We start from the raw sequence: 16,392 nt of genomic DNA, 5'->3' as shown, positions 1-16,392 counted from the left end.
TTAGTGCTTTTTGACGAAAATTGATCAAGAAGAGTCATTTTGGCCAGCTTGGACCACATCAATTCACCTTTTCGGGCCTATCCTATGTAAACGCTTTGGTGCAAACTATGCTGTTACATTGAAACGAGGTATAATTATTGGTATTTTGTGACGAAAATAAGTGCAAAATTGCAGAAGGCGAAATTGCGCACAGTATTTAATATTCTGTCTTGCTCTACTAAAATATATTTACTTGTTTCCGTACAGCAAGAGGAGAAAAGGAATTACATTTGGTTTTTATTTCTTTCCATGTGTTATCCACCTTTTTGTATACTTTTAATGGCGTACGCACATTTCCTTTTGCAAATGAAAGAGTAAACAAACAAGGAAATATTACTGTTCTAGGAAGGTTATGTGGGTTTCATATTAACACGAGCAAGAAGGATCCCATGGTATGTATGTCATTTTCTTTTCTTTCTTTTCATTTGAAGTTAGTTATTAAATGCAGTCTAATGGTTTTATTGTTATAATCATAAGAAAGCATGCATGCTTGTGCGAACATCATAAGAAGTAAAGAACAACATGACTCTCTCCCAAAACTCTCTCTAATGAGTACACATTAATTATTTTGCAATTGAAATGAATCAAAGTTTTCATTTACAAGTAGATCTTTTTTTACAAAAGTAAACATAAGAAATAAGAAATTTGACAAAGTAGTGTTAAAAAGACGAAAATATATTTTTATCTCCTTTCTTTGCATATATAAAAAAGTTGCTTAAGCCTTCCGGGCCGCGGGCCATCTGTACACAGCAGCTACTCACAGCGGTTAACGCCGTCCATATATGGTCGTCACTTACTGTACGCTACTGCTATTAAAATCAGAATTATAATATTGATTTAATTGCGAAATCGAAATGAAGGTAGTAGAATGTGATACACAATTTAGCGAACATTGCATGTAATGATAATGCAATCGTAGATTGATGACAGAATATTCAAAGATGAATAAATAAATAGGCAACTACAACACTTGAAATAGTACACACGAAAAAGCTTACAATTAATTGGCGGACGAAAATGTACGTACACTTCACAAAATGCTCGATTCGAATTTTTAGGCGGTTGAAGTTATTCATCAAAGGGCTCGTCGCACTTGAGCACCTAGATCTAACATGTCAAAAATTAAATAAATTATCATTAATTGATAGCGAACAATCATTTTTTCTGCACTAAAAATTCATATTTATTCACTATGGCTTGCGAAAAGAGTAAACCTTTTTTTTAACATGACCTATACACTCAGGGGATGTCCGCTATTCGTATAACATTGTGAGGGTCAAAGAGGACTGAGAAAAGGAAAATTTTAGGGAGACGCAGCTTTGTAAACATGTGCCAAATCGGGCTTCGCCGACTAGGCGTTCTCCATACCTACGACCAAAGTAAATTATACTCCATTTGAGATTTGAACCTGCTCTCGCCGACTCGGCTACTCGTACGGTCACGTTGTCTTTTAGTGAGCTTTGACTAAAAGCCATCGAAGGGGCAGATAGAAGATCCATCGATAGAAGAAATAGAAGAAGAGCTATTCTCTTTATTTACCCATAAACAAGATCATCCTTGTCCTCCATAGAACGACTCCGTACCATTGTTGCAGAAAAGTATTACTGGAGTGAACGTTCTTTGCAATACTATCAGCTACATATGTCTCCGGCACATCTAAATTTGTGTGAATAATACAGAAATTTTATTTAAAATATTTTGGAAATGGAAGCAAAAAGCGAGCTTAAGGAACTTGAAGCCTTTGTTGTTTTTAAGGCGAGAAATACTGCAAAAATTTTAATTAAATCGATATGCATAGTGTCCATGTTATTGTTTTCTATAATATAAAAATTAAATATTTACGTGGCTTGAGGGTTTGCAGCGTTCCGTAATGCGCAAAGCCATTGATTCTTCATACAAAGAATTTAATTAAGTAATGCATTTGCATGCACCAATGAATAAGCGAAAACGAATAGGCGGTAAGACAAAACATCTGACTCTGGAGTAGATTGCGGTCAAAATATAAAACGACATCTTTAGATGCTTACGGCTTGACAATTAGTAGTATGTTACGATTTTATGCGATATTCGCATCAATAAAACGGTGAGACTGGAATATTTAAAGCCACGTGTTTAATTTCGAGTTTTTAGGTAATTACTTAAAAGTCCAGCGCGACAAATGGTACATGGCAAGCACGACGTAATTAAGAGATTTTAGAAGTGGCAAGTCCTAATCGTACGATTAAAATAAAACATATAGAAAGAAAACTTATCAATTCTGAAGTAATGTGGTGAAGGTGGTAACGTGTGCATGTATTGTTTTAACCATAAATGACACGATCGAGGGCAAATTTAACATGTTTTCGGTGCTGTTAGTTTATTCATTATTTTTGTGTAATTTATTGGTTACTTCATTAAAACGGAATTGATAAAAATTGAATTTAATAGAATTTTGTAAAAGACAGATTGCTGGGATATTTGAAGAATACCGAAAACGCATATTTAAGCAATGAAACGAATAAATTTGATATGAACGTAATGTTAAATAAACATTTTCGTACACACGGAGCACATGGAACCAGCTAAGAATTCAATTATTGATATAAGAAAAAGGCGAAACAATACAGCAGCCATTATCGTCATTACAGTTCGTTTGAAAGGAATGAAAGAAGGAAATGATATAACAGGGAAGAGAAGAGTGAAAGATATGATAAATCGTTTGAACATTCATGCACAAATGAAACAAATGTTGCAATATGGCGACCGACATTGTAATTACAACAATAAGTAATATCAGATGATAAGACAGAAGCATGTGTTTGTGCTGCTTTTCAGTGGTTTCTCTTTCTGTACATTCAACATTTAGTTCATTCACAAGATCCTTACATTTAATGGTGGTTGAAATATTTAACTCGCGTGCTAGAGATCTCGGTATTCCACTTTGATTTCCTTTTACGCGCACAAAAGTGGTAGCTTGTTTAACGTTTTAACAATATAAGTGTATGCGAATATGTCGTCTGCTCATTTATAAAAAATATTTGATTCGGAGGAGAGTTTTGTTGACATTTGCTTTTAACATTTGTTTTTGATTTTGTTGATACTTTATTATTTATATCTTTCTGATGTGATTGAATAGTAATTTTAATTAAGTGCTTTTAACATTGTTAACTTATTAACATGTTTTAATTGTATTTAATAAGTTCGAAAAACCAACAAGAAAGGGGAACTAACTATGTGGAAGACAAAATAAGAACAGAATATCCACCACTTTACTTGCTTATTTATTTATTTATTTTTGACTATGGGAATAGATGAATCGGAGCCCTTCCTCCTATCTCTTTCATATAGAATATATCAAGAACTTTCAAGGTTCCTCCATTACTTAAGCTTAAGCTGCAGGCCTATTTATTGGCAAATTATAAATACAATGAGATAAATATGTACGAAATCTTAGTGTGAAAAGTTTTAGGTCATTCTTACCCAGTCTGTGGATCTAAACTAAAAACATTTCAAACAAGTTCTCATTCTCTACTCCAATTGTTACAACCCTAAGAGTTCAATTGGACAGATATTAAACTAGTAAATATGTGTAAAATATTCATATCCGATAAAGACTAAGAGTATAAATTAGGAAAGTTTGCATACTCTTCGATCTTATAAACGGAGTGAAGAACTCTTTCTAGAGATAAAGAGATTTCTAGAAAATATTAAAGCGTGATAACTTGAAGTAATATTGCGTTAAGTATTAATTATGATAGCGATTTGGAATGAAAGATTTCACTCGAAAAATCGAAATATTGGGCCATATAAGAAATTTAAGTATCCCGAATACCATTCAGATATCGCTCCCAAATATTTAAACGACTATTTAAGCTGCTAACAAAGTGGTCACACAAAAGAATTCACATATAGTAATATGAGCTTGTGACTTTTTATATCTACCACCAAAGGAATGGGCTACGTTCATTTTATCACAAAATCTGTAATATCCAAAAGAAAGCTCGAGAGATTGTAGTATAAGTATATATATTCTTGATCAGAGTGATATTCTGACTCGATCTTCCCGTGTCTGTCCATTTGTCCCTCTATGTTTCTGTAAGTCTTTTTGTAAGAGTTTTTTTTTGTTTGTTTAACTCTTATCCGAGCGCCTCCAAGCTTTTAACCGCAAGTTCAAAATAAAATTCTCTAAAGAATATTGTTGATTTTTTTTTTTTAGATTTTAAACTCAATTTCCGATCAGCTTGAAAAAATATTAATTTTTTTTTTTTTTTATTAAATCAATTTTTCGACATAATTCCATCGTGATCTCTGGATTTTGATTCATGTTTTTGTTACGGGCGCAAAATCATGATTTATGGCATACAATAAGAGATGCCTTAAAAATATATAGTCTTTCGAAACTTTTCACTCCTCCACTTTTTCTATGTACTTGGAAATTCGATGTTTCATAACTGAAAACACTTATGTATATTAATTAAATTTTGACATTTTTTTTTTTATTCATTAAGGATAATGATCATATTTTAAATTCAAACAAAATGCTATTACCCCTTAAATCAAAAAAAAAAAAAAAAAAAAAAAAAAAAAAAAAATGGCAAAGATACAATTCATTTTCACGACCACAAAACAAGTGAATATCAAATATTTTATTATACGAAAAAGTGCATCTATTATTATTTGTTTCTCTTTAGAGAAGTAAGTTGCAGGCGAAGAAATCGGTATCAAAAAAAATATCGCTTGCAGAGTTAGTTCGCGACTGCACTATATGAAATGTGTTTTAATTCTGGAGGGCGTTTATAATCACGAAATATATTTTAATCTTTACAAAATATTTATAAAAAAAAAAAAAAACGTTAAAAACAAAATTTTCTTTTTAAACTGCGCTGAAGTTAAAAATGACAATTTGAAACCAAAATTGCTAATATAAATACAAGAAAGACAACAAAAAAGAGAAAAAGAAAGCACTTGCAAAATAATAAACGTAAGAGCAAAAAATGCAAAAACCCAAAGCCGACAAAAAATATGCCCGTAAGGAGAAAAGTAAATGCACTTGTAGTGATCTTGCAATTTTATTGTACTTTTGTATCGCTTACACTGAAATGTTTAGCATTGTATTTGTTGTAAATTTGTATTCATGCACTTACATTTTCATTCATTTTTTCAAATCTTACTTTATAGAGATTGTTTTAGAAAAGTGCCTGTCAAAAAGAATTGTATTTCTTTTTTAGGAAAAGTTAAAAAAATATAAAAAAAAACGATAAATTTACTTAAAAATACCTATATTTTATTAAAAGTTTTGGTTCGACCACAATGACAAGTCGTTGCGGTTAGATGCGATACACTTTCGGTTTCTAATTAAGCTTGCTTTAAACGTTTGACGTTGAATAATCAAGACCGTGATAATAAAGAGGCAGACTAGACTACGTTGTACTTATGTCTCATGTTCATAATTATTACAAATTCGAATATAAGAGTTATGCAAAATAGTTATCGCGATAAACGCATAATTCACTGAATGCCTTGGGAAAAAATTCGAATATCCATTTAATATAGGTTATTGGCAGTATTTCCGTGTCAAATAGAGAAAAAGTGCTTATATTGACTTTCTCAGCCATTTTTTGTATATGCGAGATTTTGCATGTAGGTTTGGAGTTGGACGTGTAAATGTAGCAAAATCAACCCAACTTCAGTGTGTACATGTCCCTAAAATAACAATTGCAGTTTTCGTGACAATTATTATATTTCAGCAATATATATATATATGAGAGACGTAATAAAAAAGCTGATCAGGAAAATGATTGGAAACATCTGACAAACGAAAATACACTTTATTCAAAATTAAAAATTACAATTAACTTAAGGTTATTAAAACTTATTCTAAAAATATCATATAAATAAATTTTGACTTACAATTGCAATATCTAACATTCGGGTTTGGTCAAATTTATAAATATAATAATTCAAAATCGTCTGACACAAAAATGCAATGTAAAGAAATAAAAGAAAAAATAAAAATGACGACACACTTTGAGAGGATTAAATTGCATTACGTACTTATTAACTATGATCAGTAGTTAAATGAACTGCATAAATGAACGAACAGACGAACTCGTATAATATAAATTGCACTGACATTTATAGTTAAATGAATGTTAACAAATTGGAATAACATGAAATTTATGAAATCTAAATTGAATAAAATATATATTAAAACTAAATTGATGAAAGGGCAACAAAATTGATTAAACATGTATAGTGAAGTTCTGTTGGGGAGACGGCAATTAGTTGGATAGCTCATAGCTTGGCGCGAGAGTCAGGTGAGCAGTTAAAGTGCCTTCGCTGAAAAGAGTGCTGGTCAAGAGAAATATAACGATGATGGCTAGGCTAATGGTCAATGTTGAACATAAGGCAATGATCCTACGGTTTGGTATAACGTCATCCTGAATTTTGGCATCTTGAATCGCTTGTAAGTTACGTTGCAAAGATGATAAGTTGTTCAGTTGAGCTGAATATCGGTCAGACGTTGATTTGCATTATTTTGTTTTGTATTTGCATTGGCGTTAATTGTAACGAATTGATTCTTCTATGGTGAGTGTCAATCAATGTGTCGAAAATAGATGTCTGCATTTTCTCTAGTTCGGCTGCCAGGAAGAAAAGCCGCATGATTTCTGCATTGAATAGCTGAGTTACCTTGACCTGGTTGAATTCGTTGTGCAATGTTTGCCCATCTCTATTAATCGCAATTTATTTGTGATTGCAGGTGATCAACGTTGACTTTGATATGAGGCTTTGCTTTAGTAAATTCATAGTTGAGTTGACAACTGACTTTTGATTTCTTAAAAGTGCTAATATAAAGGAATCATTCTCTTGAAGATTTGTGATTGTTGAACACATTTTGTTAGCATGTTCAGAATCAAATATTCCGAATAGTGAATGCGCATCACTTCCGATGAAATCGAGGGCGTCTCTTTTGGTTCTAGTTTTGCGCAACAGTCTAATATCTGGTTTCAAATCAGCTTCAAGTGATGTGAACTGTTCTATCGTATAGAGACATTGTCGTAAATGAATCGGTTCGATTAATTAGTAATGCTGAATCAGTTCAGTAGGTTAAGAATGAGGTTTATATGAGACTAATAAATTCCATTGGCTAGTGGCTGTTGATCCAATTTCTTCAAAATGGATACCCAATTTTGATCCAATTTTTTGTTTGTTTACCAGGTTACATAATGCGAGTGGGGGTATTAGTAACATTGCCAGAAGCGTGAGTGCTAAATTACTTCCTGAAAGTTCCATTCTTTTGCGTTCAGGTTTAATATTTTGCTCTGACCTAGCTTGTACTCCGTTTGAATGGGACTCAGAATTATCTTCAATAGAAAGTAACGCAAGACGATGTGTTGGACGTTTCAGAATTCCGGATTCTGTTTTTACGTCAGCAACTAGAATTGATAGAAGCTTGTGATTTATGAAATCGTGCTTCGACTGAGACACGAGTTCCCATCGTGACAGAAGTGATAGTTTGCATGAGCTTTATTGTCCACCTGAGGTGTGGGGTGTGACTGTTTCTAATTCTCTTAACAGCGTAAAGCTGGATTTAAAAGAGGCCGGTGAATATCGTTTGGTTCAGTTTCTTTCTTGTCAATTTTACTGTGATGGCATAAGTATTTTACCAGAAGAATGGAAAAATGGCCTATATTTGGTTTAATGAAGATAAGATTGGTTTTTGAACCTGGCAAAACACGCCATGAACTCTTTGTTTGACGAAATATTAATATCTAATCTCAGAAAAAATTTGAGATAGGCAGTAATTTTATTATACCTTTCGCAAAGAAGCAGACATAGCTTAAAAAGTTGCAAAAGAGTTTGAAAATGGTCAAAGAACAAGCCGACGACGCCCACACGTCTGCACTCTCAAAACTGAGAACATCTTTACTTTCCGTGTCGTTTATTCACGGTTCATAAACTACGCCAAACATACGATATAAATTTCCACAAAATTATTCTAAAAAACAAGTAAGAACGTTATAGCCGGGCAACGTCAACTCTTACATACCCTATACCACTTCGCCTAGTACAGTTATTCGCTTGTTTTGGTAATAATACTTCAAAAGTGCACAGTATTTTTCAGCAAAGTGATAATTATCATGAAAGCCTGCATATTGGAAGGTTCGATTTTCACTCCACTTAAAAATCTGCGTTTCGTGATAGCGCCCAAGTTATTACAGTTGATTTTTTCGCTGTAACGCTGCTATGAATTACTTTTCATCATAAAATATTATAAAATTGAGCCTGTTTCGGAAGGGCTTACTACTCATGGGATGCCCTATGTGGAGTCGGCCCAAGAAATAGACCCATGGGGTTCCAATTGGATCCATTTAATTTTTTTACTTAATTACTATCATAAACAAATTTTCATCACAAAAAATGAACAGTTAGGGTTTTTGGGATATAAGAGTTTGCGTTTCATGAGAATCCTTGCATGCAGTGGGATCCAAAAAATAGACCTGCGTGGTCCAAATTCGGTAAGGTAGGTTTCTTTGTCAATTTACTAATATGAGCTAATTTTCACCATGAAATATTGGTAATTCGATCTTTTTACCATATAAAGCTTCAATTACCGTAGGAACGATTACATGAGAGGGGTTTGAAAAGATTGCCCTAGCCGGTCAAAAGTTTTTGCACCAATTTGGAATGCCGAAACACTACTACTTAGCCATTTTTTCCGAGAAAGTGAATCGATCCAAAATAATATCAACAGCATTCGTTCTTGGGACGAAATACGTCTGTGTACCAAATTTCTTCAAAATATCTTAAAAATTACGGCTGTTCAAACTGAACACAAAAATATATGGACAACAATCAGACAGTCGGACAAACAGACAGACGGACAGACAGACAGACGAACAGATAGATAGACGGATAGACAGTCTTAGATCAATTTAGAAAATGATTCTGAATCGATCGGTATAATGAAGGATGGATCGATCTTAAGTCTCTCTGATTGTTACATGCGTCCCCACTAATTTAATATACCCTGTACAACAAGTGGTGTAGATTTAAAAAAATTAGCCACAGCTACCTAATGTTATGGAGTGTGCATATTTATATTTTTCCTTTTTCTTAAATCATTTATAACATAACGGTGGTTAAAAAATTTGGTCAGAACAGAATACAATTTTCTTACTTGTTCCTATAGAAAATTGTACTTTGATCCTATGAAAGGATGTAAATTATTCTTAATCATTGTGTAAGAAAAACAAAGAGAGATTCTGAGGCGGTACGATACAAGCATGTACCTATATCTTTACCCAATCGTGAATTTCGTAATAGCGTTCGGAAGTGTTTCTCAATATTTTGATAAGAATAATACAAAAAATCTTGAAAGTTGACATAGATTCGAACATTTTCGATGTAATATTTGATGTATTTTAAAAATTCAATTCTTCCAGTTAGTAATAAGAGATTCGAAAAATATTGTATTCTACTTCCACTTTGTTTTTTTCAATTTCAAATGCTTGGCATGCACACATCGTTTAGATGGTTATTTGCATACAAACATAATTCATCAATTTAAAGCTATTCTACACGTGTTCACAATGTATTTTCTAAAGAATTGAAAATTTTCCATACAATATCGATTGTCTGTAAAAAGCGGAAGTTCCGAATAAAAACTGGCCAACACTTGTAGGCAAGAATTAGGGAAAAAAAAATATAAAAAAGGAAAGGAATTAAAACAGACAAAAGGACAAATGGAAATTAGTTCACAAAATGGTCAAGCACGAGACTGGCAAACGTGCAACCTGTAAAAAATTCATAGCATGGAATAAAATTTTGCAAAATCTAAGGCAGATGTTGTAATACAGTCGAATAGCAAATATTTGAAAGAATTGGCCCGAAATGCAATTGCTTTGTAAGCAATAATCGATTGAGAAAAGAAGAAAAAGAAGAAAAAAATATACGAATAAATGAATCAAAGGTAAGAAAACTATAAGAAGAGACCAAACTTATATAAAAAATATTATTAAACGTTTTTAAGTACCTTTTTTAAGTGAGTGCACGAATGATGTGTGAATGTAGCACTCAATGAGAGATAGATTGATGAAATGGCTGACCCACCTCCATGACAAATTTGTCTGCTTCTTAATGTTTTATTGACTTTTTGTTCAAATTACACAATTAATAGGGTTTTAAAGCCACTTAACATGTGCTAAAATAACATTAGTACAAACAATAAAAACAACAAAGACACAAAAAATCTCTTTTTCTCTATCTATCTGTATGCGTGTGCGTGTCCTTTTTACCTATAACTACATACAACTTATATATATTGTGAAATTCGTTACACTATTCATTGATGCAATAAATTGAACACGAGTGATTATTTGTAAAGAATGTGACAATATTTTTCTCAATGCGTACGAAATACTTTTTTTTTTCTTGGAGAAAGAATAGAAATTAAGGATATTTTTCTAAATCCTTAAATACTATTGTAAACATTTATCTATAACGAGATTACATAGTAAGCAAAGTTAACAAGAAAATTTTACCGCCAAAAATGCAGACAATTTCACCAGACAAAAAATCGAATAGAGCGTATTTACAGGGGGACATTGTTATTGTGCTAAAAATCCTATGACATTGTGAGGGAAAAGTCATCAGGATTAAACGACTTAGCAAGGATTTGGAAACAATCATATCTGTTAGCTTCGTAAAAGACAAATTTCGTCAATTTGTGAAAAATTGGGATTTCTGCATTAGTTGTCAATATAATCGAAAATAGTCCTAAGGATTTTTACCAAAAAATTTTGAAGCTGATTACAGTATCATTTTCTTGCGCTGGCCCTATATGTAATGCAGTTCATAAGTTTTTAATCGAAACTTGTTCGAATTGGTGGCTGCTTAAAAAGTTGTGTCGGTTCTTTTCACCATTAGGAGCTTTAGCGAGCTTTGTGGGCTGTCTAACAGAAAGAGAGAGGGATAGGGAGAGAATGTATCATTATAGTTAAAATCGCTCAAAAAGAAAAAACCCCTAACTTTCATATACTGCTTGATAATTGAACAATTCATTTTTTAAGTGCACACATTGAACTCAGATACACGTGCAGGTTTAATTAAGATGTCTGTTCAGAGTTATTTTAATAGAACCAATCACTCGGGAGGATTCGTGTAACACGGGGACGGTCAGTAGGGAGTGAACAAAGGAGGAAAGTGCCGCAGTCAATCGGTATGCCTTTACCGAGTGATCACTCACTACAGCACTGAAATTCGTACTCACAAACACTGAGTAGTCGCGATTCTTACCTACTCGGCCACTTTTTCACCCGAGTGAAGCTTACTGCTTTCTATTCCTTAAACTGTGCTCATTATTTCTTAATGTCGTAATCAATATAACGAACATTAGTTGATAGCTACAACTTAAATATGCGAAGAACACGATCCCATTATAACAAAACCTATAACGCCTCAAACGAATGCTACTTTGCAAAGAAAAAACAGATAAAGTATAAAATATCTAATCTTTAAGTTGTCGACTTTCAAATTATCATACATTTTTTTGAAATCACATTTATATGCGGTCCCATCTGCGGCTAGATACTCTTTCTATTATTTGGATCAATATATCTTTCCATTATCTGTAATTAACATGAGAAAATTTAAAGCATTTCTGAGAGAGTGGTTATTAAAATAATAAATTTGGATGTTTTTCATAAAAAATTTACTGGAAGTCTCATGAAACGCAAACCCTTATGTGCCAAAAAGCCTAACTGTTCATTTTTTGTGATGAAAATTTTTTTATGATAGTAATTAAATAAAAAAATTAAATGGACTCAATTGGAACCACATAGTTCTATTTTTTGGCCCGTACCCACATAAGATATCCCATGATTAGTAAGCCATTCGGAAAAAGGCTTAATTTTTAATATTCTATGATGAAAATTAATTCACAGTAGCGTTTCAGCGAAAAATTGACTGTAATGACTTTGGACCACATATGTCCATTTTCTTAGAACCTCAACATATATAGGTGTTATCACGAAACGCAGATTTTTATGTGAAAAGAAAATCGAACCTTCCAATATGCAGGCTTTCATGACAATTATCACTTTACTGGAAAATAATGTGCACTTACTTATTACTAAAGCGGCCGATAGCGGCCGATAGCGGCCGATTGTAATGTTCTTACTTGGTTTTCTTTGAAAAGATTGCCTTACTTTATTAGACCTTGTAGGTCCGTTGCATAAAACAGAAAATATTGGATTTGTATATATCATAATTAACGACAGGTATAAAGCCTTTAAAGGTAAGGGTTTGCGAAATGTACATATTCGTTACGGTACTATATCGATAGATGTTAAAAGTTGAGAATTTTTAAACATCCTCCTAGTTAATCATAAGCAACTTTATTTTTTCATTCGGCATGTATATACCTGAGAACCGATCTTGCCCACTTTCAGTATTAATGACGAAACAAAGCGTTGAATTTCTTGCTATTCAGTTTGATTTTATATTCCGTGTCGCGAAAACTTCGCGGTTTATGTTGATCAAATTTAAAAAAAAAATCTATTGGATGCTTTTCAGCCCCATAGTTACAATCATATCATATAATAACCCGATATTTGGTTATAGAGAAGATCTCTTCAGGACTTGATAAAAAAAAAAAATACTGAGATGCAAACATAATAAGTCTGATAGCATGCGTTGATGTATAGGTTTGATGCTTTTACAAAAATTAAAAGATTTACTAAATTAATCTGTTCAAGTTTTGTTTTACCTTTAACATAACATGACTTAGGGAGGAGCATAAATTTTGATAACAATTAAAAATCATTAGGGATAGAGTTCGGGGTTTGTTGTTCTTTTTTCTTTTGTACAATGGTGGACTTGTGCTATGGACTCGAGTTGGTGTTGTTGTGTTAAAGCAACCCTCAAATCGTAAATTGTTGCGGTAGGAAATTAAGAAGCGACTGCATTTGCACTATTACAATCGATGAGCATTAACAACGTTAACGATAACAGTAAGCCAGTTAAGGGTAGTTTCTCGGTCTTTTTTTTAAGGCAATGCCAGGTAAGTAGTAGTATCACACGAAGGGTAGATATATAAACTCAAACCTTTGCACAAGAGAGTCTCAGTTATATTTTGTTTGCGATCGTTAACATAACTTTGTAGAAGGAAGAAATATTTTACATTAAGCAAAAATGTCGCGTTCATTTTTAGTGGATTCATTATTAAGTGATAACATATCAAAACTTGATCGTAAAAAAGAGACTCTAAGCTCACCTGGGATGGCGAGAGCTGCGGTCACTCATCCAACGACAGCACAAGCAGCAGCCGCTGCTGCAGCCGCGGCTATGTTGCCCAATTTCCCTATATTATCCTACCCGGGCGGTTATGTAGGCAGCTATTTGTTTTCTCTAACTTTGCAACATCAGCAACAACAAGATGCTGCTGCTGCCGCCGCCGCATTCCAATCACAGTCTTATAATCAACAACATCATTCCTGCAACAATTTATATTCTCATAAACGTAAATATTATTCCGTTTTAAATAACGTCCCTGGCGGAGTGCCCACACCAACTGTTGACCCAATATTACCGCCCATATTTCCACAATCTGAAACGGTTTATCGTACACCGCCTTCATTATACAGCTCTGCTCCAGAATATTCGCACAGTGAGGATTCCATTACTAGTAAACGATTTAAATACAATTCATCTTGTTCGCCGGGAAGTTCACCGCTCAAAAATCAAGCGTCTTGTTCACCATCGATCGGGGAAACACCCAATCCCAGAACGACCAACATTTCAATGGACATTACTCCCGTAGTTTCTGATTATGCTGATTCAAGTAAACGTATACGCACAGCTTTCTCAAGTTCGCAGCTATTGGAGCTGGAACGTGAGTTCTCGATAAATTCTTATCTCTCTCGCCTTAGACGCATAGGAATAGCTAATCGCCTGCGTCTTTCGGAGAAACAAGTAAAAATCTGGTTTCAAAATCGTCGCGTTAAACAAAAAAAAGGAGATTCCGCTTCACCCATATTTAATCGATCGAGCAATACGGAATCAGTGAGCCCTTCATCATCTCAAAATTATTCCAGCCCAGCCGAATCACCTACGCAACAGCGTCTTGCAAATGATTGTTATTCGGGTAACTGCGTAGAACCGTGTTCCATTAAACAAGAAAATTAAAAAAGTTTTAAAAAATATTTTGAAAATATTTATTCACTTATATACATCTTAGTTTTAAACAATTTGTAATAAATACATGATATGCATATATTTAAGAAATAAGGAGTATTGCTTGCGGCAATAATAATTTACTTAAATGTATATATTTGTATCACAGCTTGTTATAAGAAGTTATAAACTTCTATATTAAATTCTATATTAAATAAGCTCAAGTTTGAAAAGCGATTTAATAGTGTTTAAAAAATTTTAATCAATGTTTTTTGTTTATTGTTTTCGAAAGAATTTTCTGCAAATACTTGTAATTTTCTGTAATTGAATCTGATTGTTTTTGGATTAAATGTGCAGAAATAAATATTAAATAATTTTATCAAATATAATAAATGAATAGAGTCTTTCATTTTGTTTGAATCCTGTGTCGCGATCACCAGTTTATGCGTCGCTTTCAACGAAATTTGAAATGTTTTCAAGTATCATTAATAAATAGTCCTAATGTTATTAATAAATAGTGTAAAAATGAAGACACCAAAAATTACACATTATTCTCATCCAAAAACGTATGTTTCATGAAAACCCATGTGTTTGGGGATGTCCAGAGCAACATATGATGTGGTCTAAATTGAGCAAGCTTAATTTATCTCCCAATAATTTCACTATTTTTCAGTTTCCCCCATAGAAACCTAGAAATTATATATTCCCTCCATATAAGAGTTTGCTTTTCATAATAATCTTTGTGTAAGTTGGGATCTAAAAAATTGGTCTATGTGGCTCAAATGCCCTAATATTAATTTCTTTGGTTCATTTGCTACTATGAAGCAACTTCCTCTACAAAATATTAAGAATTAAATCTTTTTTGAAAGGTTTACTATTTATGAAAAATTTTATATGGGGTGGGGTCCAAGAAATAAACATTTGCGGTTCAAATTTAGTCCACTTAGTTTTTATGTCATATTACTATCATGACCAAATTTTCATCATAAAACATTAACAATTAGGTTTGATTGTGTGTAATGGTTTACATTTCACGAGACTTCGATAGTGCCCAAAAAATAGACTTGCGTGGTTCAAATTTGGTGAGGTTGATCTTTTGTCAACTTATTATTATGCACCAATTTTCACCATGCCATATTGGAAATTAAACCTATTTGCGATATAAAGATTTAGTTTTCGTACGAATGGTTATATGAGAGGGAATTTAAAAAATTGCCCCAGTCGGTCCGAAGCTTTCACACCAGTTTAGAATGACGAAATATTATCACTTAGTCACTTCTAGCGAGAAAGTGGTTCCAATAGCATTTGTCCTTGCGCAAAACATGTCAGTGTACCAAATTTCATGAAAATATCTCTGAAAATGTGACCTGTAGCATGAACACAGAACTACATGGGCAGACATCAGATGAATAGACGGACGGACTTAGATCGGTGCCAAATTATTAATCGTCTCTGCGCGTTATTTACGTCCACAAAAAATTCAATATATCCTATGCCACAAGTGGTGTAGGGTGTAAATACACATCGCCTTGAAAACATGGCAAGTAAACTTTAAGAGATTCATAACAGTTGATCCTCCTTTCAGAAGGCGATGTTGAAATAAAGAAATATAATATTTCATAGCAAAAGCTAGATACTGAGTAACAATGCGCTCAAATAAATTAGGTAAGACATTCAACTTCGCGATGCCTCTATAGTTCTCAAGGTGGTGTCTGTATCCACATTACTGAACATTACTGAACAAGAAAAGTACTCTTCCAACGCAAAGGGAAAACACCTGACGTCAAGAACTGATTAAAAATCTTTGAAATCTCGTTAGAGCATGATTTGAGCATACAAGATGGAATGCCATCAGGCCCAGGAGCACAACTATACTTTAGAGACCTCAACCCACGTAAAATGTCGTTTTCTGAAATAACGAGGGTAGGAATCGAAACCGGGTTACTTATCAGATGCGGATAGCTAACAGTTCCATCGAAACCAGCAGTTGAAAAAATTGCGTCGGATATATTCAGCAAAGAGATTTGAGGTTTCAATATCACTAGAGGACTCGGAGCCATTGAAAGAATCTTGCGAGGGATACATGGGGATTTTTCTTTGGAACTGACAAACTTATAAAAATATTGAGAATTAACAAGTAATGAACGTATCAGCAATAACATTGGTGCTTGAAATAATAAAATGTATGCCTTACAACGG

The 16,392-nt window shown here is 33.3% G+C and overlaps 1 protein-coding gene across 1 annotated transcript; it reads left to right on the top strand.

Moving 5' to 3' along the window:
- Positions 1-12,193: 12,193 nt before the first annotated feature.
- On the top strand, positions 12,194-14,205 carry LOC119637906 (homeobox protein Hox-B4). Its single transcript, XM_038034348.1, has one exon. The coding sequence runs from the start codon at positions 13,213-13,215 to the stop codon at positions 14,203-14,205; it is 993 nt and encodes a 330-aa protein (XP_037890276.1). The 5' UTR covers positions 12,194-13,212.
- The last annotated feature ends 2,187 nt before the right edge of the window (positions 14,206-16,392 follow it).

Source organism: Glossina fuscipes, unplaced genomic scaffold, assembly GCF_014805625.2.
Source record: "Glossina fuscipes isolate IAEA_lab_2018 unplaced genomic scaffold, Yale_Gfus_2 61, whole genome shotgun sequence".
In the NCBI taxonomy this organism is placed as follows: Eukaryota; Metazoa; Arthropoda; class Insecta; order Diptera; family Glossinidae; genus Glossina; species Glossina fuscipes.
This window is presented reverse-complemented; position numbering and strand designations above follow the sequence as displayed.